Source organism: Vicugna pacos, chromosome 5 (genome assembly GCF_048564905.1).
Source record: "Vicugna pacos chromosome 5, VicPac4, whole genome shotgun sequence".
Classification (NCBI taxonomy): Eukaryota; Metazoa; Chordata; class Mammalia; order Artiodactyla; family Camelidae; genus Vicugna; species Vicugna pacos.
The window spans coordinates 63,277,513-63,304,945 of NC_132991.1; the positions used below are offsets into that span (position 1 = coordinate 63,277,513).

Sequence of the window (27,433 nt, forward strand, 5' to 3'; positions counted from 1 at the left end):
TAACATCTATGAAATAATCTATCCTATAATAGATGTTCACTGAATTTGAGTCCCCTTTTCGAAAAGGAAATGAAGTAAGAATTTAAGTATTTTTTTACAATTAAATATTTGAGAAAAAGCTTAACCACTGACATGATTAAAAAATGTTTAGAAAAGGAGTAAATTAAACTCTTATGATACTCCTTTGATGTGTTTTGTTGTTGACAGCGATGAAATCTACCAGTTGTACTGAAGTGGCTAACTCACACTTGGTTCCAAAGAGAGCAGTGACCTGGACAGAAACATTGGTAGGTTGTAAGTTCTATTAGTCAAACAGATTCAAAATACCCCACGCATACTCACCTGACCCACTGTGAACTGCCTCTTTTAGAATTTTGAGTTCATTGTTGAACTCAGCAATGAGGGAGCTCTTACACAGAGGGCGTGGGATGAAACGCCGCTCCAGCTGGTCAGCAATATGTTGTCGGGCAGAAAGCTCTTCATGATTTTCTGCTGGTTGGGCCAGAAGCTGAAAGGAAGGCATAGATTCTCAGGTCCTCAGTTTTCCTGTCTGTAAAATGGGCTGATTATTGCATCATTTCATAGTTGGTTGTGAGGATTTGATAAAGTAGTGCTTATGAAGTTCTTAGAACAGTGCTTAGAAAGTGCTTACCCAATACACTGTTTTGAATCACTGCCCCAGGAAATTAGAGCATGGAAAGAATGAAAGTAGATGAATACTTAGGAATCCCAGGGAAAAACATGCTTTAACTATCCCATTTTTTTCAAGTTTATTTAAAATCCGATCTCAGTCATACCACTAAAGAAAGGAGACCATTCTTCAGATCATTCCATTGGGTCAATCTCTTTTTCTGGGTTGGGGGAAAAATGGGAAGAGGGCAAAGTTCCATAGACTTTAGTTAAGCTCTTACTGTGAGGGTTTTTTTTTTTTTTGTCTTTTTGTTTGTTTTTTAAATGGAGGTACTGGTGATTGAACCCAGGATCTTGTGCATGCTAAGCATGTGTTCTACCACTGAGCTATACCCACTCCCCTAAGTGAAAGTTCTTCTAACATGAAGTTTTATCCCCTGGGACACTTGTTTGGGCTGTCTTTTTCATCAAGCATGGTATTAGCTGGTCCTACTGACTAGCTGTAACACGTTCCCCCCAGCAATGCTGCTGTAATCCTGCCTTAATCTGGACAGCAGCACGTTCCCGGGACGTGTCACTCCCCGGAGGAGAAGCACACACCACACCTTGCACTGGATAAAAGGGCGCAGGAGCACGAAGATGGGGATTCGGGTCCGCACGATGAAGTCGAGGAAGTCCCACAGGGCCAGGCCTCCCACCTTCCGCAGGGCCATCTCCTTCACCTGGAGACTCAGCCAGTACCACTGGCTTCCGAGCTGCCTCTCAAAGCAGACGAGAATCACCTTGAGGGCTTCATACCAGGAAAAGAGACAGGTGAGCCCGTCCAACTGGTGCTTGGGAGGAACCCCGCCCACATCCTGCCGCCCGCATCCACTGCCCTTCAACGCATCAATTTTGACATTTCTAAACTCTCTCTCTGTTTCCATAAACTTTCATGTACTCTTCAGTGAGACTGTTCTGACATCAAGACAGACATTCGTGTGGTAACATGTTTTGATTCTGATTAAGACAGTACATAGATCTTTCTTAAGTGCCTTTAAATAGTATTTTGGAAAATACAGACCCAAGCATTTCGCAGAATTGAAAGGGGAAGGCGTTACACGATGTGTGGCTAATGTTTTGCTTTCTAAAACTTCTGTCATAGTGGCTTTATGGTTATACTAACATACCACCCATATCCTAAGCGAAAACACGGGCGTTTTAAAATATTTTTTTTTACTTTTAAACTTAGGCATAATATATTCTTATCAAAATATAAAATCAAACCATGCAGAAATGCATAAAGTTTAAAAAAAAGTCCTTCCCCTTCCCACACCCTTTCTGACTCCAACCTAAACTGCTCCCCAAGTAAGCAGTAAATGTGTGTGTGTGCGCATCCTTCCAGAAAAGAAGACTCCATCGTCCCTGCCTCCCCCGCCTCCATTTTGCACATCATGTCTACTACCAAACCCTGCTGGATTTCTTTTACAACATCTCTTTCCTCCCAGATTCAGCAGCCACGTCACAATCTGCATTTATGTATTTATTTTCAGGAAGCAAAATTTCCCAACAGTGTGTCAGGAACAAACCAGAATATTGTAAAGATGTGGAAGATTGTGGTGGGGGCTTCCTCTGCCCCCAACCCCACCAGCTCTGCCCACAGGGTCTCCCATGGGGCAGTCAGGGGAACCTGGAGTTTCTTCATCCTGCCTGAAGGCCCATCTCAGCATCTAGAAGACACACAGAAATCCAGCTCCCTAAAGCCCTGAGGAATCACGTACACGTTTACCATTAATTTAGGGCATCTCTAGGGGAAAACCATGCCATATCACACAGACAGAGATGTTGTAAGATTCTTCCTTCCCCATCTTCCTCCTCAAAATCTCACTTTTTCAGCAGTCGCTAGTCTCAATTCCTCTCCCTCAACGAAACAAACAAACAGATGAACAAAAAGCAACATTCCTCTATCCCTACCCTGACCCTGGTGACATTTCTACTGTTATGTGCCTGTTTGCCTTCTTTGGGTGTCTGCCTTTCTGCTTTCCACCTTCCTCTCCATCATAAGTAGAATAGCAAAGGGCTCATGAGCAGGGATTCTGGTGCTGGATGGTTAAGGTCTGAAATTGGGCTCTGCCACTTACTAACTGTGTGACCTTAGGCAAGTTACTCAACCTTTCTGGGCCTTGGCCTTGTCCCTTCTAAAATGAGAACATTTACTTCTTAGAGTTGTGAGGATTCCAAGTGATGATAGTGTAAAGTCCAGAAAACACTGCCTTCTGCACACTAAATGCTCAAAATGAATGTAGAAATAAATTTAAAATAGCCTGGCCAAGTAACCAAAGGATCCGCCTTCATTAGAAAGGCAGAGCGTGTAGAGAACTGAAGATAGTTACTCCCTAGTGTTTCCTCCAATCCCTGTCTTACATGCTAAGACCTCTTTCTCTGTCATCCTTTCTGTAGTCTCAAACCTCATGCAAGGCTCTGTGCTAGAGTCTAGATTTCATTTGAACCCTAGATTCTCTTGACTCTGGCAACCAAACCCCACGTGGGTAGGTCCTGTGCACAAGTGGCCTTGTTTCTTTTTTTCCATTTTTCATTCTCCTTGCAATCACATCATTTTCAGATGCATCCCTTATAATGCAGTCCAAACATCCCACTACACTCCAAACCCCAAGGACCTGTTTTTTTTTCCATTGTGTATACTCCCCACACCAAGGTCTGCTTTGGTGAATTGAACAACGTCCTACAAGATTTTTTCAACTTCCTCCTTTTGAGATTTTCTGCTATAGTGCTCCTGAGTGTCAGTGCTGTGGCGGGGGTGGTCTTTTCTCCCTGGCTGAGTTCTTTCTGGCCAAGGAGCAACTTCTACCATTACATGGGTCAGAACCCAGTTACAGCAGGGATAGGGTAATGGGAAAGGAGAGGTGGAGGGTGATGCTTCATCCTTGCTCAAGAGGCTTCTTTAAATACTCTCTGAATTGAGGTCTTAAAAAATACTTTTTGAGTCTAGGTGGAACATAACTAAATAAATACATATGCATATACATATACACACACATATATAAGGGTGTATATATACATATATGTGTGTATATATATATACATACATTTATACATATATGGAGAGAGAGAGAGAGAAAGGAAGAAGTACCCACCCAAGTATGCTGCTTGGCTGGTGGACTCTGCCAGCCCTTCCCTGCGCAAGTCCTTCCCTGCATCCCCGGGGGTGGAGCAGTGGGCGGGGGAGCTCTCCAACATGAAGTTCTTGCTCCTGGACGTGCTGATGATCCGTGGAGGCAAGAGCACGTTAATGACCGTCTGTAGCAGCAGCTGCACCTCAGGCTGCTCCAGCCACGGGCTATCTGAGGGGCAGAGTTTGGAAGAGGGAAGTGGAAAGAAAAACAAGTCACAAGGTAGACTTTCCACATTAGACACAGAAGAATTCAGCTCTCTTTCCAATTCCAAACTAGAAAACCCTAGAAATTCGAGTGTCTTCCCCACCAAGTAGAGCTCCTCCTATGAGTGGAAGCCGTGCTTCTGGTCCTGGGTGTCTCCTCCGTGGTCAGCACCCAAGGGTCCCTGTTCTCAGCCAAATCTCTGCTTTATCACTTCAATGTCTGCTCAAATACTCATAATGCACTCTCTTTACATTTGAGATAAACTTGTCCTAAAAGAAAAATCCCCCAAGAAGGAAGAGGAATGAAAACATACTGGAATTTAATAACAGTGGAAGGATTTCTGCTAAACCTAGTGTCAGCAGGTTATAAAGTCCATTCACCTGTCAATGCACATCATACTGTACTTCAGTTAATACCATTTTCTTACTCAAAACAATGCTCTCCTGGTTTTTAATGTACTGAAATGATTTTAAATAGGATGTATCTTCTAAGAAGCAGAGCAGAGGAAAGCTTTGCCCCAGGGTAGCTAAAATGAAAAGAAAGAAAAGCTCTATTTTCTAAGATAACCCTGTTTATATCATTCAGATCGATTTCAGTGATGACCTTCATGGGAAAAGGAGAAATAATAGCTTGACATTTAAGAAAACACAACAACAATGATAAGTTTCCTTTAGTTAAATTAATCAGACCTTTGCTTCCAGATCCTACTGTGAGCACAAATGGGATGAGCAGATTTAAAAGCATCCCTTCCCTTCGCTCTTGATTGGTGAATGGGGAGATCACATGGCTTAAGGGGAAATCTTCTTTTAAAGCCTGTGCAGCAATAATAGAAGAAAAGATTAATTGACCCCCTCACCCATTCAGTCTGTTTTTTTTCACACAGCATGGCAGGACTCCCTGCTGGCTGCACCTGCAAACTAGGAGTTCAGTTGTCATCTGTGCAGCATACAAGATTCACCCCAAACTGATACTTTACCATTTGCTTGACATAACTGAGTGCTATATACCTAAAAAAACCAGTAACATCTTGAATATAAAATAAAAATTTATTATACTTATAGTCTGGTATTAAAATAGCCACATTTCCCCATTTTCAGTTTCTCCATATGTCCCCTAATAAATATTTTAGCAACCAAAAAAAAGGAAGAACTTGCCACCTGCTCCATTTGAAAATTATTTAAAAGTCCTCTGACCCCTGAATAAGGCCTTCTCCAAGCCAGAAAGCAATAGACAATAAAGAAAGAGATAAATGATCTTTGTACACGTGTTATTAAAATGTTATCACTTTAGGGATTTCATTGTTTCCCTTTTGTGTGGTACCCACAGTGCTTGCTTAATCTCTTTTCCATCATCTTACCCGTTCTCCGGATGATGGACCATCGAGCTTGGTTGTCAGAGAATAGATGGGTCAGTTTATATACCTCCCATTGGTCACAGAGCTTCCTGGTGATTTACAACTCTTAAAATTAGTGACACACAGAAATAGGCAGGGAAATTGGCATTCTGCACATTTTTGCCCTGGGAATGATTATTTTAATTTTAAGACATAAAAGAAGGGGGAGAGTAATAATTTTAAAAGCACCTGCAATATTCAACCCACAATCATTAAAGAAAATTAAGATATTCAAAGTCTGGTGATACCATTTGAAAGAATTTTTTATGGCAATTCTTTCTGCAAATAATTTAAAGCCAGACTTTGAATATTACTGCCTCTTTTAATTAACAATTGTGGGCTGATTATCTGTGAACCACTATTTCCCTAACAAATCTGCATACATTTTAAATGACTGAAGTGGTTGCTGAGGTCGTGGTAGGACTAAATGACTCTGCTATTTTTGAGATCTCAAGAAGAATTACAGAAGCACAACTTTAGGACCAAGCTCAGTGCTGAAGCTCCAAACCGGTAAAAGTTTGGAGATGTTTACACTTTCGTTTCACAGATTTTGCCCAGCCATTGCAGGAAAAAAGAAAAGAGGACACCATGATCTGGTGCCTCAACCAGCAACTTAAAAGAGCGTGACAAACAGGTAAGGCAGTCACACCTGTATCTGCAACGCTACAAGCCGGACAACAGCTGTGCTGAAGGGCAGAGGTGGTGAGAGATAAGGGCTGAGATGAAGAAGGGGTAATCCATCAGCAACACTGGAGGGTCCTACCACTCCCATCACCTGAAATACAAACAGAGCACATGACCAGCCTTGACTATTGCAATTTCATGCAACTGTAGTAAGGGAGTCTCATTCAGTAATAATAATAATAATAATAATAATAATAATAATAATAATAATGATAATGATGATAATAATAATAATAATAATAATAATAATTTGAAGGTTGGACATGTTACTTTTAATCTGTCCGTGCTGCCTCCTCTTGAAGGCATGTAATGTCTGGAGTCAGATCAAATGTTTACACTGGATTCAGGCAAGGTTTTGTATAATGTTGTTTATAACTAACTATGTAAATAATGAGAGATGAACCAAAAATTGCTCTAATCAGGAGACTGGATATACTTACTTGTGGACTCAAAGGAATGCAGTCAACATTCTTTGATGGAGCAAATACTGAGGACAATGATGATGGCAAGAGCTCTATTTGCACTAGGCATTCCAACTACAGGTTAATTGCCCAACTAGTTAAGCAGCAGATTCTAGTCAATGAAATGCTCTACCATGGTTTCCACATTGTACAAAACCTTGTCGGGACCAGACTCTAGAGATTACATAAATGATTAAAAATTTTTTTTCTTTCTTCCCATAAATCCTAGACTGGCCAACTCAGTGTCATTTTGCACTAAAAAGAAAAAAAAATTCTCTTTGTATTTTAAACTCCCCCACCCGAGACTACCTCAACATCTAGCCAATTGTGCAGTCTCCACCACCCCACTCTCCAACTGGCAGCCCTCAACTCTCAGCGCAACTTGAAGAGGTCGACTGTCAAAGTAGTGTGTGGGAAGCAGCGCACCAAAATCCCATCTGTGCAGGGGTGGGCCCCTGGATCTCCCCACACACCACCTTGAAATGTGCCTCACTATTTTCAGTGTCACCTGAGCCGTCTGTTTTCATGGATAGGTAGGTATGTAGGTTGACCTGTAAATCTTCAATTCAGAGAAGTCAATAGCAGAGTTACATTTTGCAAAGTTTCAGAAGATTGCCACTTGGCTACTCACCAGATTGACACAGACATTGATCAGTGACCTAAGGTGAGGCAGGAAGGATATGATTGGCTGCCTCTGAAGTGTCAAACAAACCCCTTCAATCAAATTGCTGGCAGGCTCCCACTCAACCTGTCGCCTGGAATACAATATAGGAGCCATTAGCGGCATGGCTCCCTTCTGGAGACTGTCTGAAAAGAGTGAATGAGACGGTGATTCTGACGCCATCTAAGACAGGATGGATGTCTGAGACAACAAAGTGCTTCACAGAGGATGAAGTTTACCCATGTTTTTCCAAAAGTACAGAGCACAGTGGGGAGGGAAGAGGATACTGAAAACGTAGCATAGGCACTCCTGCCCCACTCGACTAATGAGACAAAATCTATTGAAGAAAAAACAGAGATGATGAATGGGTGGCATTTCACGTTTCCTGGGTTTAGCTCTGAGAGGGAGCATGAGGCTACGATTGTAGGGACGCCATCGTCGGGGTCACCACCCCCAACAGAACTAATCTGACTACAGGCTGTGTTTCTGAAAACTTCCAATCAGACTACAGTTGATCTCATCAGCGTTTACACCAGATTACAACTAATTAGATTTATATGGCTTAACTCCTGCCAAAAAGATGACATTAGAGGAAAATAGTCTATCTATTTATTTTTGAAAATAGTCTATTTAAAAAGTGTTCTTTCTTGTCTTCCTAAACAGTGATATTTGGGGGCTGCTTTCTATGGTAGTATAAATGGTGGTATACCTAACCAACTAGATGAACACAGGATTTTCTGTAATAAAAGACAGTTTAGTAAGTATTTGTCTCAGTAGCAAAAGGGTCATTTCTGTGGCCCCCTAAATAAACAGGTTGGGCTTTACTGAGATCAACACTATTTCCAATTATCCTGGAAATAATTTCTAAGCTTATATTGCCTACCTAATTGAAATTTCTATAGTGACAAAGTGGAAATGCTCATAAATGAGGACATAGTGACATCCCTGATGCCCAAGGAACTCACAGGACAGGTTCAGTCCACATTTCTCTTGTGGAATTGAGATCACCTGAAGAAATTAAATCCATGGCTACTCTAAATTCACAGCCTGCATCCCAAGAAAACTGCCTACCACTGACCGAGTCGATGCATTAATCCAGAAGTCTACTTTTAGGAAGCATGCTGTTCTTTAAAAATGGTCTTAGTTATATGACAAATGAGTCAGCCTATGAAGATGCTTAACATTTTTAGATACAGAGTTATTCTGACACATCCCTGTAAGATTTATAAGCTCGTGGCCGTTTGCCAATAGGCACGAGTGTTTCATTGGGACCACTAAAGAAAACAGGAGTCCTTTAAGGACAGACATTTCCGTGCCCATGAAATAAATAACCTTGAAATAGTGTATAGGCATTTGTCCTCACAATACAAAAGAATATAGCATCAAACCATCAATTATTAGAATGAAATCTTTCAATTTCTTTTTTTCCCCCTGATGACTACATAAATAAAGACAGGCACAGGATGAAACTTGCAAAAGTTCTAACAAATCGAACAGTAAGCTCTACAAACTCTTGGGCAAGAGCTGCACTGACTTTAGGTTTTGTTTAAAAGGACAGGAAGTGCCCATCCTAACCCAAACTTGAAATTTCCAAGTATGTGGGTTTATTAGCATTTATCAATTGAACTATCTGCTCATGGTGCCTATAGGTTTCCAAACTGGGCTCAGATCTCCAGGTAGACTGGTTCAGAGGCATCTGCTCATAGAAAGGTTACTAATGGGTATTTCAGGCCACTGAGTGGAGATCAAGTGGTAATAACATTCATTTAGTACCACTTGAATTAAGTAAAAAGGTGAAAATGAGTCATCTGTTACCAACCCTGAGATCCCTTTAGCTGCTGCTTGGCTGATTATTGTAAAGCCTGGCATTTCTCTAAACTGGTACCTAAAATACTATGTTAAATACCTGTTTTCTGAACATGAAATTAATTTTTCTTCTCTCCTTATTTGTGTAATGTAGAAGGTATGTCCTGGAATTGAAGGGTTCACACTGAATTTCTGATGTGTGTCAGATAAGAAATATGATAGCTAAGAAATGAACAGATTTTTCAAGATACATATTTTTAAAGAATATGTTATTTCCTCAAAATATAGACGTTGCTGCTTATGCATTTGTACACCTGACTATCTATGCATACGTAACAGAACACTCGCAAGTCATTCATTCAACTCCAGATTGATCCACCACCTTAAAAAATGACAAACTTTAAGTCTGAGGCTTGTAATATCAACAGCTGACTAGGAGGCCTCCTCACCTCAAAGTAGGCATCTTATGAATTTTGTTGAACATTCTATCCAATCTCTTTAGAATGAGGATGAGGGCCGGCCTCACTGCCTCGGCCGTCCAGTCAGTAATGGGCAGCATCTCCATGATGTAGCGCCGCAGCCCCCGGCTCTCCATGGTCTGGGTGTCGTATGGTGCCAGCTTCAGAAGGGAGTGGGCTATTTCCGCCAACCTAAAACATTTTGTTTGGTTTTTAAAGAATAAGCTTAGAATGCCACCATGGGAATTGTCCCACACAGCATCATGCTAATCACTCTCCTTCCAACACACCAACTCCCTGAACTACAAACATTCTGACACATTATCTCGTAATTTTAAAATAAATGTTTAAAAAAAAAGCAAATTAGGACAAACTAAGTCCCACATATTTCAATTGACTGATATCTCTCTTAAGTCTTTTCAATTGGTAGTTTCCCCCCTCCCCCTCTTCTGTTTTTGGTTTTTTTTCTTTTTTGACATCTAGTAATTTATTTGTTGGAGAAATTTAGCTGTTTAATGTGTAGCATTTCCCACATTCTGGATTTTGCTGATTGGATCTCCATGGTGTCTTTTATTTATTTATCCCATTGCCCCTATATCTAATTCAGCTGGTAGTCATGTTCAGGGGTTCGATCAGATTAGATCTGATTTTCTGGCACGTGCACTTCATAGGTGATACGTACTTTCATCAGCAGGCACGTGATTCCTAGTTGTCACTCTTTTTAGGATGTCAGCCACCACTAGCGATCACTGTGGCAGATTCATTAACTCACTGGGAAGTAGTACAGTGGAAATAGTGTATCACTCCTTTTTTCATGTTTTAACTATTAACTATAGCATTTCAATAAGGAGAAATTGTCTTTTGATTATTCCAAAAGAGACAGGATAAATGCTTGAAAAGATCTACAGTTTAAGAGCTGCCCGGGTGATTCTGACAGGCACTCTGGTTTAGGAATCAGAGCCAAGCCCCCTCCTCTCTAATACTTAGATTGCTCCACAATTGCTCCATCTGACCAGCGCCACGGATGGAGAATTTGCCACTGCACAAGGTGGCTCATTCCATCTATGGGGGTCCACACTGTGAAAAGCTCTCCTTGTATTAGGTCCCCCAATTCCCAGAGCTTTTTCCTACGAGGCTTCATCTGGAAGCCTGAATTCAATCCGTCTTCTCCCTGGCAACCCTTCATTATCAAGTAACACTTGTTGTCTCCTCATCCCCCCTTATCCTCCCTCCAGACCCAACGTTTACATTGTCCTTCTGGAAATTGTGTGTGTGTGTGTGTGTGTGTGTGTGTTTGTGTGTTTCACAGTCTTTTGTTTATCTTTCTCACAAATGTGCCCTGCGGAAAATAATTCTTCACTTCTCAGGCTGCTTGACAGATAAATCTACACACACGTATTTCTTTTCCCTTATTAGTTTGTAGGTAACCTTAAGAAGTGCTGGAGAAATGACTGATCCATTTTAAGCTTGAAAACAATACTTAAGAGTCATTTTATGGATTACTAACCGAATTTCTCTCATCCCTGGTCATGTTACAAAATGAATTTGCTTTGGGCATAACACAAAAAGTTCCTTTAATACAGTCTTTGCTGTACTAGCACATGAATAATCGTGAGAACACAGGGATTTTTCCCACTGAGAAGGAGAGGGAGAAAGAGAAAATAAATTTGCAGATCTTGCTACCCTGCTATACTGCTGCTTTGGCAGCTCTGGGTGGGGCAAATGCGCCAATAAATTCCCTTAGGGTAGAAACTATCTAATCAAGAATATCTTCCTTGAGAGCCTTGCAGTCAACCATATATTCTGCAAATGCAGGGGTACAGATTTCTTCAACACTCCTTCTTGGCTCTTTGACTCAAATCAAGTAGTCCTTGCAAATATCTCTTCTATCTTTTATATCATCCCATTTCTTTTTTTTTTTAAATCAGTCCTCTCTCCTTGATTAATATTGTCCATTCCTATGGCTTTAAATACCACCCATATGCCCACAGTTCTAAAATTTATATATTTAGCTCTGACTTCTACATATATCCAAATGTGTACTTAATTTATAAAAGAAAACCTTAATTATACCCTTTGCTTGGCATAGGATAAAAGTATTTGGAACTGTCCGCACTCAGCAAACTGTTTGGAAAGAGAACATGGCAGGTCTATTTTTACTGAAAGCTTACTGAAAGAAATTGCATGAATAGAGGGCATTTAGTCTTAATATCCCTGGCAGTAAAAATTTTGCCTACCTCCCTATAGCTCCAGGCCATGAAATAACTGTTCTATAGAAAGACATTATCCTGTCTCTGTAGAGGCTCCTCTTGCTGAATTGCATTATGACATCTGGAACTCTCAGCAGTGACAGGCATCAGCCATGTGACACTGGCCCTTGATCTCTATGGGGACGTTGTTGAGGGTGCTGTTTGTCACACTCCTCTTTCCTTTTAACCAATGCCAACTAGGAGATATTTCTTTTTCTTCATATTTAAAAACGGTAATGGTTTACCAAAAAACTAGTTGTTTTTATCTTCTCAATACTATGATTTTGTTATTGGTCCTTTCCCCCTCATTGCTTTGATAACTCAAAAGCTCAAAGTAAAATTTATAGTTCATGAATAGCATCCATAATGATTAAATCATATAGATTTCCTGTGCTCTCACCATAAACAAAATTACTTTCCTGCTAAGTTTTTTCACATTGTTCCGACTCTTAATTTGTAAATTGCATTCCTTTGTATCATACAATTTTCTAAGTTGCCTCAAGTAACTTGGTGAAATAATAAATACATATATACACATGTGATATATAGTACTTGCAACACGGCATTATATTCTTCAAAAATTTTTTTTTACTGAGTGGTAGCTGATTTACAATGTTAGTTTCAGGTGTACAGCAAAGTGATGCAGTTATGCATACACATACATACATATTTTCAGATTCTTTTCCATTCTATGTTATTAGAAGAAATTGAATATAGTTCCCTGTACTATACATTAGGTCCTCTTTGTTTATCCATTTTATGTATAGTAATGTGTGTCTGTTAATCCCCAACCCCTAATGTATCCTTCCTGGCCCTTTGTTTGTTACCATAGTTTGTCTTCTATATCTGTAAGTTATAGTTATATTCTCATGTATGCTTCTTGTATTGGGCTGTGATCATGTTGAGGACCAGAGTTTTATTTTACATCCCCAGTGTCATCATAGTATTTGGGTATTTCTCATTAGCATTAGTATCTATTGAGCCCTAGACCAGTGCCAGGCACAGAGCTCAATCATTTAAACTACATGGGCTCATTTAACCTTTACAGGGTTTGACCTCTAGAGGGACCTCCAGGCCCCTCTGACATGCTCTCCCCTCCCTCCAAATGCCTTAAGGATGGTAGATACAGATGGACAAGTTGTAGGACAGTTACTAACTCATGATCATGATCTCTCTCTCTCTCTCTGACTCTCCTTCTCTCTCTCTCTCTCTCCCGTCTTTTAGAAATCTCTCCCCCTTTCTCCTACAAAATGTCTGTTGGTAGTAGTGATTCTCTGACTCTGGGTGACTTAGGTCAGCTAGCCATGATCATCAGTAGGAAAGGAGAGGAGATGGCCTGAACAGAGCACTGAGTTACTATGGCAACAGGAGCGTAATACTCCAAACTTTCCTCCCCTTCCCCAGTGTAGGAACTGAGATTCTCAGGGTAAAATAAGCTCTCCCCCATCACAGCACGGCAGGGAGTGTGAACACATGCGAAGCCCTGGAGCTCTGGCTGTGTGCCAACAACTCAGAGGATGTGAAATCAGTCTGGAAGAGAAAAAGCCTGTGTTTTCCACACATTTTCCCTCACTTAGTATTTTCTAAATTTTTCAAGAGATAATTTTAAGGGGAAAAAAAAAGAGAGTTAATAATTAGGAAACTGGTGTCTTTAAATTGCAATGTAATTTCTGAAAGGCTAGAACCTAAGCCTACCTTTAGCTTTACAGTTACACTAAACTCTCCAAGTGAACATTTTGATGCCCATGGAATTTTCCTTTCAAGGAATTTTTATGACCTTTTACAGACGGTTACAAAGCTAAATAGAAGATCCTCTGGAATCATGTTCCTTTTAGGAATTTGAAAATACAGACACAGACTTTATAGTTGGAATAACAAGTGAAATAACGTCTCCATAGGAAGAAGGAAATATGAGTGCACAGAGATGTAATTCTGGGGCCTCTCCCTGACACACCAGGAGTAAAAAATTTTAAATTCATGACTGGCCTCATCTAGGGCAGAATTTTTACCAGGACACTGTTTTGAGACATTGGAAGGCTGTTACATCCAGTGCATGTAAAAGGGAGCTCAGACTCGAGCAAAATGTGGCTTCAAGTTAAAACTGTTCCTTTCCTGCCAACTTAATCAGAGCATCCTTGGGTCATGTAGAGGCAGGGGAAGCCCTCGAGCAGAAAGTAGCAGTGCATTTTTAGTGTAAAATAAGAGAAAGGAGACATTGGATTCTTTCGAAAAATTAGAATCTGGGCAGGAAATAGAACTTGGAAGAAGGCTACTTCCCCAAGAATTAGGTGATGGAATTTCCCTTTCACTCTCTTTTATTGAGGAGCAAATACATTGCCTGGGCTTTTCCGTCTTTAAGAGCATTGCCCCCTGTCCATGCTGAGATCCTTTTTCACAGACTTAACATACTTTCCCAGAGGGCCCTGCATCCAAGCCACAGGAAACCAGTCAATTTCAACCAACTCCATGTTCTTATTCTGCCCCATCTCTACTCCACTGCCCCCCACCACACCCCAACCTCCTTCAGACATCCAGCCCAAGCTGTGTCCACACTTAGAGGCAGAGAAAATGAGGGCAGTACCTCATGTGGGACTTCACATCCAGCAACTCCAGGGCAGTGACCCGTGGCTCCCCGGCCAAGTTTTGCAAGATCTTCAGCCTGGGCCCGCAGTGCTTGTAGAACTCCGTGCAGATGTTCAGCAGCGACTCCCGGGGTCTTCGGAACTCCTCCCGAGCAATCCTTTCATCCAGTTCCTCTCTGGGAAGGCCCTGCCCTTCCTCCAGTAAGTGCAGGTTTTCTCTGGGGATTTACAGAAGGTTAACTGGGGGTCTGGAAAGGTGCGTGGGGGGGCAACTGTGAGAGGAGAGTACCACACGGCAGAGAAATATGATTCCTTATATTATATATAAGTTAGCAAATCAGCACTGGGTGGGGCCTAGGAGAACCTCATTAGAAAGCTGAAGAAAGTGCATCACCCTAGAAGAGATGGTCACCCCAAATGGTAGTGGCTTTACATTAGCCATTTCTTGAGGATGTACCCCAAAGTAGAACGACATGTGGGGATGAAATGCAATCTAATGGAACCATAACCCAGCTCACAAGGCAAATCATCACAAGATAGCAGAATTAGTATGAAATTAGGGCTGTCTTTCAGTACCTGATAAAGTGCAGTTTGGCGCCCTGTTCCTGGTACCTGGGAGTCAGAAAAAAGTCTGCATGACTATCAGAGCGAGAACAGGGGCCCTGTGGTGGGGTCTCTTAAAGATTTTTCCTAGCAAAAGCCTTTGAAGCTACACATTTTGATAAGCTCACCAATCCACACATGCTAATCCTGAAATACAAAATCTTACTCTTTCATTTGGCAACCACATACGCTGAAATTATAGCTGCCATGAACGCTGTTCCATTGCCACTTAATTTGTAGAAAGAAAGGCATTGTAAAAACATCCACAAACCCATGGGATGTGGTCAAATGAGGGAAATTTTTGAAAACTTCAAAGGCAAAGTGAATCTAAGTTATAGTTTTTACATCATGTCCTACATTTTGGGTGATCAGAGGAAGAACTATGGCTGACTTCCTTTTAGTTCTAGAGACTGGCTGCTTTATGACTGATTTGATAACAGGACTTTAGAAGCCCACTTTCTCTCTGCATCTTTCATCTCGTAGTTGAACCTGGCCCCATGTGCTTAGAGAAGACCCTAAATATCACTTACATTCATTATTTAAGACCCACATAGTCATTTTTCCTTAACGTGAGAAATTGAGGCCTGAGTTAACACTATCGTACCAGATAATTTATAGTCAGGAATTTATTTTATTATATAGATATGTGATAAGCAGGGAATTTACTTTACACAATTAACAATACACACTTAAAAGTATGCTTCAGAGAGAGTAGAAAATTACTTAGTTTTTTCTTATCATCTCCCTACTAACTACTCCATACCAGGAAAGGAGAACTTTCTCTCAAGCTGATCTTGGGTTTGCCCTAAATCTTCCTTGGAGGAAGAAGCTAATTAAACTTTTTGTTTGTTTTTGTCTTAGACTGTTTAGGAGTTAACCCAGGCAGAAGAAAGCAGGTGAAGTATTAACTAGTATAGCTGGTGTCTGAGTTACACCAAAACAGGGAAGGCGATGAAGTCAATGACCGTGAAAGCATCATTTAAGGACTTAAGTCAAAATGTGGATGAAATGTCTGCAAAAAATCTGTCCAGATGAAAGAAAGCTGACTTGGCACAGCTGCCCTGGAATGAGAAACCACCTCCTGATTATTACTGTTTCATTTGGCTTTTTCTTGGAGGCCAGTGAAACAACACTGGAATGGTTCAAAGACCACCCAGGAGGCAGAGAACATCTTGCATGTTTGTGCAAACAAACAGACACAAATGCCAGTTTTTGAAGGTGGCTTAGTTCTCTTCATTTATGAAGGTGAGAATTTCAAAGAAGCCTCAGTATTTTCCTGTCACTCTAAACTCTCCCCTTCTTTTCTTTTCCTTGGAGATTTTCACACTCAGTGTTGACTATTTTCAGGATTCGTTTCATTCCCAACAGCTGAGATTCAGGCTGCATGAAACTGAGAGACCACGGAAGAACAAGGCCAGTGAATTACCTGGTGTTCACCCCAGACGACATGGTGTGGTTGGCTGCGGTGGCCCCTTTATGGCCTTGGTCACACCTGCTCATCTGTGGTGCTGTCATGGGCCTGTGACAATGACAGTAACAAAACAACAACACAAGTGGAAACACTGATGAAATCCTCAAGCTACTGCAGCTCACACAAGTTTTAAGTTAGTCTTAGAGTCTTATAAAGATAGACTTTGGGTTTTTCTGTCACACTTTTCTGCTGTCTCTGTTCTGGGAAGCACTTTTAAGGGAACACTGATTCGTAAGGGTTTATAAGCTCAGCATGATTTAAGTCCTCCCATTTCTTGGTTTATTCATAGAAATAAACTATGACTCTTCAAACCAGACATTTATGAAATCAGACTTCTAAGTCTGTAGTAATTGAGAGTTAAGAGTTCATTTTTCAAATTCTACAGTTACCAGGAAGTTAGCCACTCCAGACAGTAAGAGAAAGATAGGGGTGTGTACCATTCAGGTAACCTTCTCCATAACCAGCCACTCTGTTTTTCTGAGAAACTATCAAAGAGTAAAAGAATTTTTCTAGACAAAACTATACCTAAAACTGCCCAGGGAAGGTAGTAAATTAGTATCTATTATAAGTCAGTAATTGACACACTAAGAAATAGATTTGAACCATCTCATTTTATATCTGCAGGGTTCACTTTAAATATTAGGCAAACTTAGCCTCTGCATCAGCGTCTGCAACATGGTACGGATGATAAAGCTTTTCAAAGCCATTGCTTGTGTGAGCTCTTTAAGGCTTGCTTTTGTTGTGCTCATCTTCTGGATGCTGGTTGTGGCTGGAAAGGGAGAAAGGCTTTAAAAATCACACCATGTTAGCTATCTTGATTGTGGTAGTGGCTTCATGGGTACATACTTCTGTCAAAACTCATCAAATTGTACATCTGAAATATGTGTAGTTCACTGTACAGGAACCATTCCACAATTAAGGTGTTGAAAAAGTATCAATTAAAAAAAAAATCACACCAGACCTTCCCTTCCTGTGCCTTCGTGGTGGTAGGCGGCATTTAAAGATGGCCCTGAGAACTTCCCACCCTGGCATTGCTCCCGTGATTAAGCTACATTATATTGGCAGAAAGGAGATGATCCGGGCAGACCTCATCTCATTTCCAACCCTTAAAAAGCACAGAGCTGACTCTCACTAGGGGCAGACAGATGTGAAGTCTGAGAGGGACTCAGGGCACCACTGCTGGTAGATCTGGAGCCGTGTGAGAAGGGAAACAGGTGTCTTCTGGCAGCAGAGTGGCCCCTGGCTGACTGCCAGGAAGGAAAGGGAACCTCAGACCTGAATCTGACTGGTGTTGGATTCTGCCCCAAACCTGAATGATCTCGGAAGTGGATTTTTCCCCAGGAACTTCAGATAAGAGCCCAGACTGAATGACATCTTGATTTTGACCTTGTGAGACCCTGTCAGAGGAACCAGCTGAGCTTGCTCGATTTCTGGCCTACAGACCTCTGAGATAATAAATGTGTTCTGTTTTGAGTCTCTCAGTTTATGGGAATGTGTTATGCAACAATAGAAACTCATACTGAGACACTTGAAATATAATTATTTATTTATAAGTAGGTTTTTTTTTTTTCCGTGAGCTACATAAATTAGGGCTGTGAAAGTGAAGTGGTATTCTCTTCTTTTTGTAAAAACAACGAAGCCAATTTTGTTGTGAATAATTATAACCAAATAATGAGACTAGTCTTCCCCTCCATCAAAAGAGTATTAAATAGGCTGGAATATTTAAGGCTACAGAATTTTAAATGCCAGAGCTCCCTCCATAACTCTTTGTGGAATTTTGGGTAAGTCAATTTTGGATAAGCTAATTGACTTACTGTACAAGGGAGTAGAAAGCATCAATATTGTGTCTATAAATAGAAATATCAAGTGACATTTAGGAGAATGGTCTGCTCTTCTCTCCTCTGGTCACAGGAAGGCACTAGTGATGTAACCAGGTGGATGAGAAGAAAGAGTGAAAGTCACGTGTTTCTCTTTAGGATCTTCTCCTACCTCGGACTCTCAGGAAATCATCGTCAATGTACTGGGGACTGTTTCCCATTGGATGAGGCAATTCATCATGGCTCCCTGTCCCACTGCTTCCCATTTCTTCAGTTTAGATGCACTCGGGCACTTCAATAGATAGTTGACCCAAGGCTTTGGGGCTGTATTCTACTTGCCGAGGTTGGCAATGTAGCTCAAGATTAGAAACTAAACATACATTGAATTTAATGAGCGACAGTCTCACTCCCTGTCTAACTGCTGCTGCATGCTGAAACAGTCCTCCCTGAACCAACGGATTTCACCTAGCCCCCTCACCGGCAGAGCAAGATGGGGCTGAGGAAGTGGGCACCTTTGGTGGGAGTAAATCATGGAATTGTAGGCTAAGGATATGGCCAAACAGGATGGACACCAGGGCAGAAAGAAGGCTTCCCCATGTCCACCCCTGTGGAGGAATGTCACCTTCCAGCTAATTTTAGATGAGAACGGAGAAGGAAAGGCAACCATTTACATAGTTTCCTGCATCTACTGTCCCGACTCCTCTCACTCCATCTTTTGTACATGCCTCCTGTACATGCCTTCCCTGGCAGTTTAATTCCCCCACTTCTCCACCCAAGAATCTTGTGACAGGACTAACTAAATTCCTGGAACTTTGTTCAGGGCTGAACCCTGGTGTCAACTGACCTTTCCATTCCCAAATCCCTCAGCCCTCTGTCTCAGCACTCCTGAGCCTGGTCCCAAGGAAAATCTGTTAATTACAGCATTAGAACAAAATTCTGTAGTTTATCTTTGTTACATAGCTTCTGAAATGAAAGTAAGAAACCCCAACTCCTTACAGACAGTAAAATAACAAAAGAATGCTGAGTTGGAATGGCAGACATTTCATGTCTCATAAAAGAGCTTATTTTATTAAAATCTGGATCACATTTTCATATTCACTAAATTGGCCTTTTTACAAAAGATTTGCTCACTGCTGGCACAGAAGCTGCCACAGAAGCTCAGCAAATTACATGCAAATGTGTGATTAGTAATCATGGTAGAAAAATAATAATAGTTACTATTATTATTATTATTACTCAGAGTACTTAGCACTATTTATGTAACTAACATAGGGAATGTTTGTAGTTTTAAGCTATAAAGGGCTGAGTTTGGGTAAGTTATCCGTAAATAAAAACTGGGTTTTAGAAATTTTTTTTGCCACTCCATTTTTTTCTGCTTTTTGGTGGGTACATACAGTTTCTGGCTGTGGATATTTCTGCCAGTGGGATTACCTGGTGAGGACCTCCACACTGTATAAAAGAGCCTGCAGGGACGTCGCAAGGGCAGCCGTGGCCGCGATCTCCTCCCGGGCAGCAGGTACCGTCTCCACTTGTGATGTCTGCCTCTTTAGCTTTTGGAGGTAACATGGCACTAAAGCTTCCAAGACCATCAGCATCTGAAGACTTTAATCAACAGAAAGAAAACCAAGGTGACATTTTACATCCTACTTTTGTGGATCATATCACATTTAGGGGTACAACAGAGACTTGGTGTTACAAATATTGAATCTTGTAAGAGTTGAACTTATTCCTGTAAAAGCTATCAGGGAACAACTGTTTAAGAGCCTCCAACTCCACCCGGGAATTAAGAACGCCTCTGGCTTACAGCAGAATAGGGTATTAGGGAAGACTCTTCAAAAATTTCAATTTAACAGTATTGACTTTGGCTTTTAACTCACAACGACAGGGGAATTTCGTTGTGAATTCTAATTTCTTTTGATTCCAATGTGTTTGATTTTCACTTGAAAGAGTCTTTTGTGTCTCATTGGGAATTTGATAATGGGAGGACTTTTTAGTCAAATTTGGGGGTTCTGTGTCATTAGCATTTTAATATTAGAGGATCTTTATGCATTTTATTATTGCATCATCTTAGTATTACCCCTTAATCTCAGTGCAGAATCTCTGATACACCCTATTAACGTGGCACTGGACACACTTGGAAGGGAAAATAGGATAGGGACTATTTTGTATGTGTGTGTGTTTTATTTTATTTTTTTATTTTAACATTTTTTATTGAGTAGTAGTCATTTTACAATGTTGTGTCAAATTCCAATGTAGAGCATAATTTTTCAGTTATACATGAACATACATATATTCATTGTCACATTTTTTTTCTCTGTGAGCTACCACAAGATCTTGTATATATTTCCCTGTGCTACACAGTATTGTTTATCTATTCTACATTTTAAAATCCCAATCTGTCCCTTCCCACCCCCTGCCTAGGGACTATTTTTATATTCAGGAATTGAGTGGACATGGAGTTAATGCAGAGTTTCAATCCATTTTTGAGTCTTTTATGAGCTGTGATATTGTAGGAGGAGCCTAGGGAAAGCGGGACGAGGAACATCATGATAGAGGGTAGATTCGGTCTCCTGAGGGCTGAAGTCACACTCCTGGTTGACCACAGGCATAACGTATAATCCTCATTGTTTAAGACAAAAAGAACTGGAAACGTTGGGGGTGCAGGTGGCATTTTTCACTCATTCCTCATGTTTCCTTCCAGGAGAGAGAGTTCAGTTCATATAAATCCTGGTTCCTGTTCGCCCTTTTACTCATTCTGCTCTGGAGGAGTGGGAAGGACTTACCTGAGGGGCAAATTGATAAAGATATATACAATCAGCTCAGCCCTTTCCTTTTTCCTGGAAAGGCTTGCCAACAGGGCTTTCCTCCGCCATGCTGTGAGTTTTCAGGGAGGTCCTGTTTCAAGCTTGATTCTGCTACTTAGGCTTTCTCAGTAATAAAGGTGATATGACCAACCTCCCTTTTGCCTCGCTCCTTGTCTTCCTTCATTTTTTTAGAACATGGGCAAGAGAGAGGGGACTCATCATTGGCTCCTCTCAGAAACCTCAACACTTAAAAGACTAACACCATCTCAGGAGTTTCTGAGAAAGAATAAATAAAATCCTCAAGAAGCCTGCGGTGTGCAGCTCAGGAAGGAGAGCAGGGAATTGCACCAGAGGTTGTGGCCAAAAGAAACATTATGTATCTTCTTCAGGTGACTCCTTCTGTTTACACACATGGTGGTAAGAGGCAGGATGAGGTAAGGTGAATTGACCTAGCACCTCAAGACAGCTAAACAACAAAATTTCAGAAGTAAAAACTACAAAAATTAATTGCTATAGAAGCAGAGGCAGGAGAGATTATTTGTCATGGGCAGATGGGGAAATGTACTGTGAAGATGGTGCAGAGGTCACTCTACTCAAGATCAGGATGATCTGACCCTACCATTTGCTATCTCCCAGTGGTGTGTGCAGAGATGGTACATTATATGCAAACTGATGGAAGACTATTAACAACGGTGTTACAGCATAAGATTGATCCTTAATAATAAAGCAGTCTGGGAATATCTAACAGGCTGTCCATTGCTTTTTTCATAGATTACTTTAAAAAATACAAAATCCCAGTCTTTTGTTCAATTCATAATAACTAAGAGAATTTTCAGCATCAAATAAAACTGACAATGGTTAAAACATCACTGAGGAGAATTTGTTACTGAATAAATTGATCTAATAGAGAAACTATATCTTGCAGGCAACACTGAAATACGACTTGGGGAACCAGGCAGGTATAATGATCAAAACCCAAAACACAAAAGCTCAAAATGACAGAAACTCTAATTGGCAAAGTTTGATATAGACCAAAACAAAATCAGTCCTTCCCCAAAACCTAATTGATGACTTTAATCTTTATTATAAATTTTACATGGAAAGAAAATAATCTCAGTGAAAAGAACTTTGGTTTTTGTTTTTGGGGGGTTTTTTAGTTTTTTTGTTTGTTTGTTTTTAGATTAGGGGAAAGTGCAAAAGTAGTCCCCCACTAGCACAAGTCATGCAGTCAAGTTTCCTGCATTTGGGGAAATCGCAGGGGTCAGTACACCCAGAGTGCAATGGATAAGCCTCACCCTGGGAAAGCCACCTTCATGATCATGGTGACTCCCCTGCCAGGTTAAGTATCAATGAAAAGAATTTTGATAAAATGAAAATAAAAAGTTGAAAATGGCTTATTTGCAACATAAAATAACTGATCAAGGAATTAAAGTGGCATAGAGAAATTAGACAATTACCCCTTAATGAACATTGATCACTGTAGGCATAATTATGATTAAGGTTTTTATATTTATAAAGTCATAGTCAACATATCCTTAGAGTTAAAATACCCACTGGATTAAAATAGTATAGTTGCAATATGGGTCAATGTTTTTCTACACTAATTGAAAACCAAAAGTAGAATTAAGGAGGAATGTGAAAAATTGATGATGAGATTTGATCAGAAAGAGAATTAAGAATTCTAAGTAATGTGTAAATCTGTAAGCCCAATCTTTACACCCCAAGTATGTCACTATATCTTATTTTCAGGGTTAGATCAGGGTCAGCATCCTGGAACTGACGTAATACTCAGAAAAGATTTATATTCTTGTTCTTTATGTGACAGGAATCTGTAGTCTCAATTTCTTGAATTTATATCAGGAAGATGCTAACCTGCTTAGATAAGGCAGTCTTAATAAGGAGCAATACTCTGGAACAATTTATCAACCCATCTTTCTCTGTAAAGTGAGAAAGTTGAGGCAAAAGCTGTGAGATGTTTATGACTAATCTTTATTTTCTTTCAAAATATTTTCTGACCACAAAGGACTATGCATAAAGAAATAACAAATGAGAGAAATAGGAAAATGGAAACAGTTGGCTGTTATCTGATTTGTTCATTCTATACATTTTTACTGTTATATCTTCTATGGACTACAGCATTATATTGGACATTGGAAGATATATACAGATATACCAAGAATAAGGCAAAATGTACTGCTTTGTTTCTAGGTTATGTATTATGAGAAAAAAATCAGACTAGATTGAGAAGTTGTAAGAGAGAGATTGTCTATTGTTGATGTAACTGGAGAAAAGAAGGGAAGGCCAAAGGGTTAGTTAGGCCAGAATTATGGAACATTTTGAAGGAATGCAATTCTTATTTTTAAGCATGTACATTACATAAAAGGGGGCTATTCACAATTCATTTGAATTATTGTCTCTGCCTTTAGAAGACCTATTTTCATAGAGAGATGAGACTGATTTTCATTCTGCATATCACTGTACACATATATCAGATGAGAGCCAACGTCCTAGAACTGGAATGACACTCTCTATGTGAGACCTTTGGATTCCTTGCACTTGGCAAAATGACAAACATGACTTATCTTCCTGCTCTTTGGCAGAAGTTCTTACTGCTCCTTGAAAGGAGTTTTCTCAAATAGTTTAAATGTCTGTCCTAAAATTTTATTTGCTATTAATTTATATCACATGTGAGGATGATATTTTCTAAACAAGACTAAACATCTTAGCTGCTGCACAAATTCCAAATCAGGGGATTTCAAATTAATAAAGATATACTATATTTTTCATAATCTCTGCTATGACAGATTTCCCAGATTTAGTTTTTGCAAACATACTTGCCAGAAAGTTACAGGTTAATATTAGCACACATAACCCTTTGTGGTCAATTTTATTTTCTTCACCATATTTACTCATTTCAAGGCACAGAAGAAAAGGCTGCAGTTACCTTCTGAATGACTCAGGAGCGTAGGCCACCACGGTAACGCAAAGCTTAATGGCTTCGCTTATAGAGAAAGTCAGGTCTTCATTTCCATAGCAGAAATCTGAAGGGACAGACGGTCAAGGCCAGGGAGAAGAATTTGTCACTGTTAATACTGACTTTCCAGTTATATTTTGTAGCCATTTCTTTCTTAGACTTTATTCCTAAACTGTGAGCACTATCAATTTCCTCATCTAAAGGGACTGAAAACTCTGTTCTACTTTTGAATAAACTGGATGATTAAATAAAAGTGCTTTTTCTGGGGTAGCTTAAAAAAATCTTACCTAATAGAAGGGCATCTGGATGGTCTAAGGTAAGACACGAGACTTCTCTGAATCTTTGAATACCTCTACTTATACACAGTCCATGACAATAAAAAAACTATCTTAAAGTATTACCCACTTCGAATCGCCCATGAAAACCCAATTTTCTGAAAACTGCAGTGGTCTACTGAGCCCCCTTTTTTAATACAAACTTCATGGCAGAGAATTCTTTACACTTCAAGATTTACAAGAAATTTAAGAAAAATAGGAGCTAGGAAAATGTTCTCACCATTATTCTATTTGTTTTTGCTGTTCTGATTTAGTTCAAAATACTCAGTATAGAGTCATTCAGAAAGATTACCAAGAGAACAAGAATGTCAAGACAAATTTTGCTTTTACCTAGTGACTTCAGAGGCTTCTCAGCTTTGACCAGCTCTAAGATGTCTAGGATGTCTGTGGTCTCTCCTTCCAGTGACTGTAGCAAGTCAAACAGGCACTGAGCTGACACACCTTTGCTGGACCCAGTGTTGGCAGCATCCTGTATAAAGAAAAGCCATTTTAGATGATTAATTCCTACCTGAGTACTGATGTCATTTGATCAGGAATTCAAGTTTCATAAACTTTGCCACTGATAACAATTACAATATCTTCAGTTTACAGAATTCTGCATCCAACCATGCTGCTGTGTGACTTTGGAACGCCTGATCTTTCAAGAAATCTATTAAATGTTAATCTAGTACAAAAAAGATATTTGTGGAAACTCATTAAAATGCAGCAATATGTGAACTGCCAGAAGAGCTCATGCCACTCGTTCCGCTGGTCTATGCTAGTAGGACTCAGCATTCCCAAAGGAAATGCCCATGGTGGATTAGCTGAGTACTTCCAAAATGTTTGGAGAACAGATGCTTATTTTGACAACTCTGGGAATTTTATAGGTCCTATATGATAATATATCTCCAGAATGGAAATACTTGCCATCTCAAATCTCTTTAAAATGGCTTTAATTCATTCATTAAAACAACAAATCTTCATTAAATGCCTACTATGTACCAGGTTCCATTTTGTGCACTGAGGTTATAGCAAAACAAAAACAAAAACAAAACAACTCCATAAAAATTAAACAACTAAAGACAACAAAAGGCAAATGAAACCCAGGTAAAGGTCTGGCTTTAATGGAGCTTATATTCTGTTCTGGGGTGTGGCAGAGATACCTATTGGTGAGACAAATATATGTGTGACATGTGATATGGTATAAATGTCCTGCAGAAAAAGAAAAATAAAGCAGGGTAAGTGCTAGAGAGTGATAGAAAGAAATGAGAATCAGGGACTACCCCTTTTATCATTTTTTATTTTCCATCCTTTTATTAATTGAGTATAAAAAAACCTGGAGAGTTGGTCCATCTACATCCTAGGGGCTGAGATGAGAACTGAAGATGAATGTTGAAGAGACATTATTCACTTGTTGAAAGAGAAATGATTTGCGGTGCTCATGGTCCAGTGGCTGAAGGAAGGGAGCTGAGAGACTGGTCACACAATGGAACAATGACCAGGCCAACGTAAAAACAGAACTCTGATCCTCAGCCTGTGGTAACCAGCCCAGGAAACCAGCCTGCTATAAGTAGACCTGTAGAAGTTAGACTGCTGGCTCTAGTGTAAACAAATTAACCCCTGGAACAATTAGCCCCCTAATGGCCAGGACCTGATTAATTACTCCCAGCTTCCCTAATCCTTATCCCCGTATCCAACTTAGGACCAACCAGAGAAAGCCAAATATGCGCCCGTAACCAACGGCAAAGAGAGACCTCACTTCTTGTTAGCCTGTGTACAGCCTCCCCACGCCAATGGCCTCCAATCAGGGTATCCCTGAAGCCTTCCCTTTTCTCCACTATACTGTCTGCATTCGAATTTTTTCCCAAACACAGGTGATGGTGGCTAACTCCCTTGCTCCAGTGAGCTCCAAATAAAGAACCTTTACTTTTCTCGTTTGGTTGGTCTTTATTTCCACAGAGCTGACTCACAGGAAACTCCAAGAGAGGGGCCACACTTGCAAACAGCTGGAGCACAAAGGGCTTCCGGTGTAGAATGTAGAACTGGTGGCAGGCAAATTCAATGGCTTGACGCAGCTGGGGGTTACTTTCGTAGTCAGAGTACACCTGTGGGAAAATGCTGCATAGTCAGAAAATGCCTAAACAGCCTATTATGGGAAGCATGGAGGGCAATGGCGAATTTCATAAACTGGTAGATGGGAGGGTAAAATGGTATATCCTTTCTTGAGGGAAATTTGGCAATATATGTAACAATCCTAAAAATACCAATATACTTTTTTCCCCAGGAAATTTGTGACTTCGGAATTTATCTTAAGACAACAATTGGACAAATATACAAAGATGTATATACGAGAATGCCTGCTGCGAGGTTGCTTAAAATAGAAGAAAATTTGAAACAACTTTCGCTATTTGTAAATTGGGGTTGTTTAAGTGAATTATGGTATATGCATACAACCGAATACTATACAATTATTTTTTTTAAAAGATGCCATAGTGCTAAATGGAGCTACATGAGAAAATGCCCACAATATTCCTAGTATTACATTTTTGAATAGATGGTATGACCCAACTTCTGTTTTTAAGAAAAGTAGGAAAGAGTATCAGGATTTTGAAGATTTAAACCAAGGCTATCTAGGAGGGAGGATTACAGGTGATCTTTATTTTCTTGTTTTAAACTTTTATCTTCTGAATTTCATAATGAGCATTTACTGTTTTTGATAATCAGTCAAAAAAGTTATAAAAAGGGGAAAATTCCAACTATTTAAAAATCAGAGAGCCCTGATGACATTAAAAGTCAATTTCTTGCCCCTGCAGGTTGAACAAAGCCCGCTTTACACAAGTGTGTATTACTTCCATAATTTTTATGAAAATGTCCATGAAGGTAGAGAACTAGGGTGATCCCCCAGGCCCTGTCTGAACTTTACTCAGCACTCCTAAATGCACCCACATACACATCAGACTTGTGTAAGTGGAAACTGTTCCTGCTCCATTCACCTCCTCCAACCCCGTCATATGCCAAATTTAATGGCAATGAAAATCTCTATTCAGAGAGAGGGCAGAGACTCTCTTGGGAGAAACATCCACTTGCCATACATTTGAATAATGGTTCTCACACTTCCGAGGGCATCAGTATCACCTGGAGGTCTTGTA

At 40.2% G+C, this 27,433-nt stretch overlaps 1 protein-coding gene and 1 non-coding gene across 13 annotated transcripts in view; both read right to left on the bottom strand.

The window, feature by feature from the left end:
* UNC80 (unc-80 homolog, NALCN channel complex subunit) overlaps positions 1–27,433 on the bottom strand; it is a 190,352-nt gene that overhangs the window by 20,146 nt on the left and 142,773 nt on the right. For 11 of the 12 annotated variants that reach the window (XM_072961364.1, XM_072961363.1, XM_072961360.1 and 8 more), the window contains 14 exons: positions 26,255–26,389; positions 24,636–24,774; positions 23,941–24,037; positions 19,624–19,794; positions 16,331–16,423; positions 14,878–14,913; positions 14,301–14,519; positions 9,462–9,662; positions 7,177–7,300; positions 6,050–6,175; positions 4,697–4,820; positions 3,765–3,971; positions 1,236–1,420; positions 343–508 (listed from right to left, as the gene is read on the bottom strand). In XM_072961364.1, the coding sequence (XP_072817465.1) occupies positions 343–508; positions 1,236–1,420; positions 3,765–3,971; positions 4,697–4,820; positions 6,050–6,175; positions 7,177–7,300; positions 9,462–9,662; positions 14,301–14,519; positions 14,878–14,913; positions 16,331–16,423; positions 19,624–19,794; positions 23,941–24,037; positions 24,636–24,774; positions 26,255–26,389 (2,023 nt within the window). The remainder of the gene's footprint in view (positions 1–342; positions 509–1,235; positions 1,421–3,764; positions 3,972–4,696; positions 4,821–6,049; positions 6,176–7,176; positions 7,301–9,461; positions 9,663–14,300; positions 14,520–14,877; positions 14,914–16,330; positions 16,424–19,623; positions 19,795–23,940; positions 24,038–24,635; positions 24,775–26,254; positions 26,390–27,433) is intronic. The other variant, XM_072961357.1, reaches the window with a different exon arrangement.
* On the bottom strand, positions 22,179–22,343 carry LOC116280732 (U1 spliceosomal RNA). The gene has a single exon (XR_004190216.1). It is a non-coding gene; the product is annotated as a U1 spliceosomal RNA (small nuclear RNA).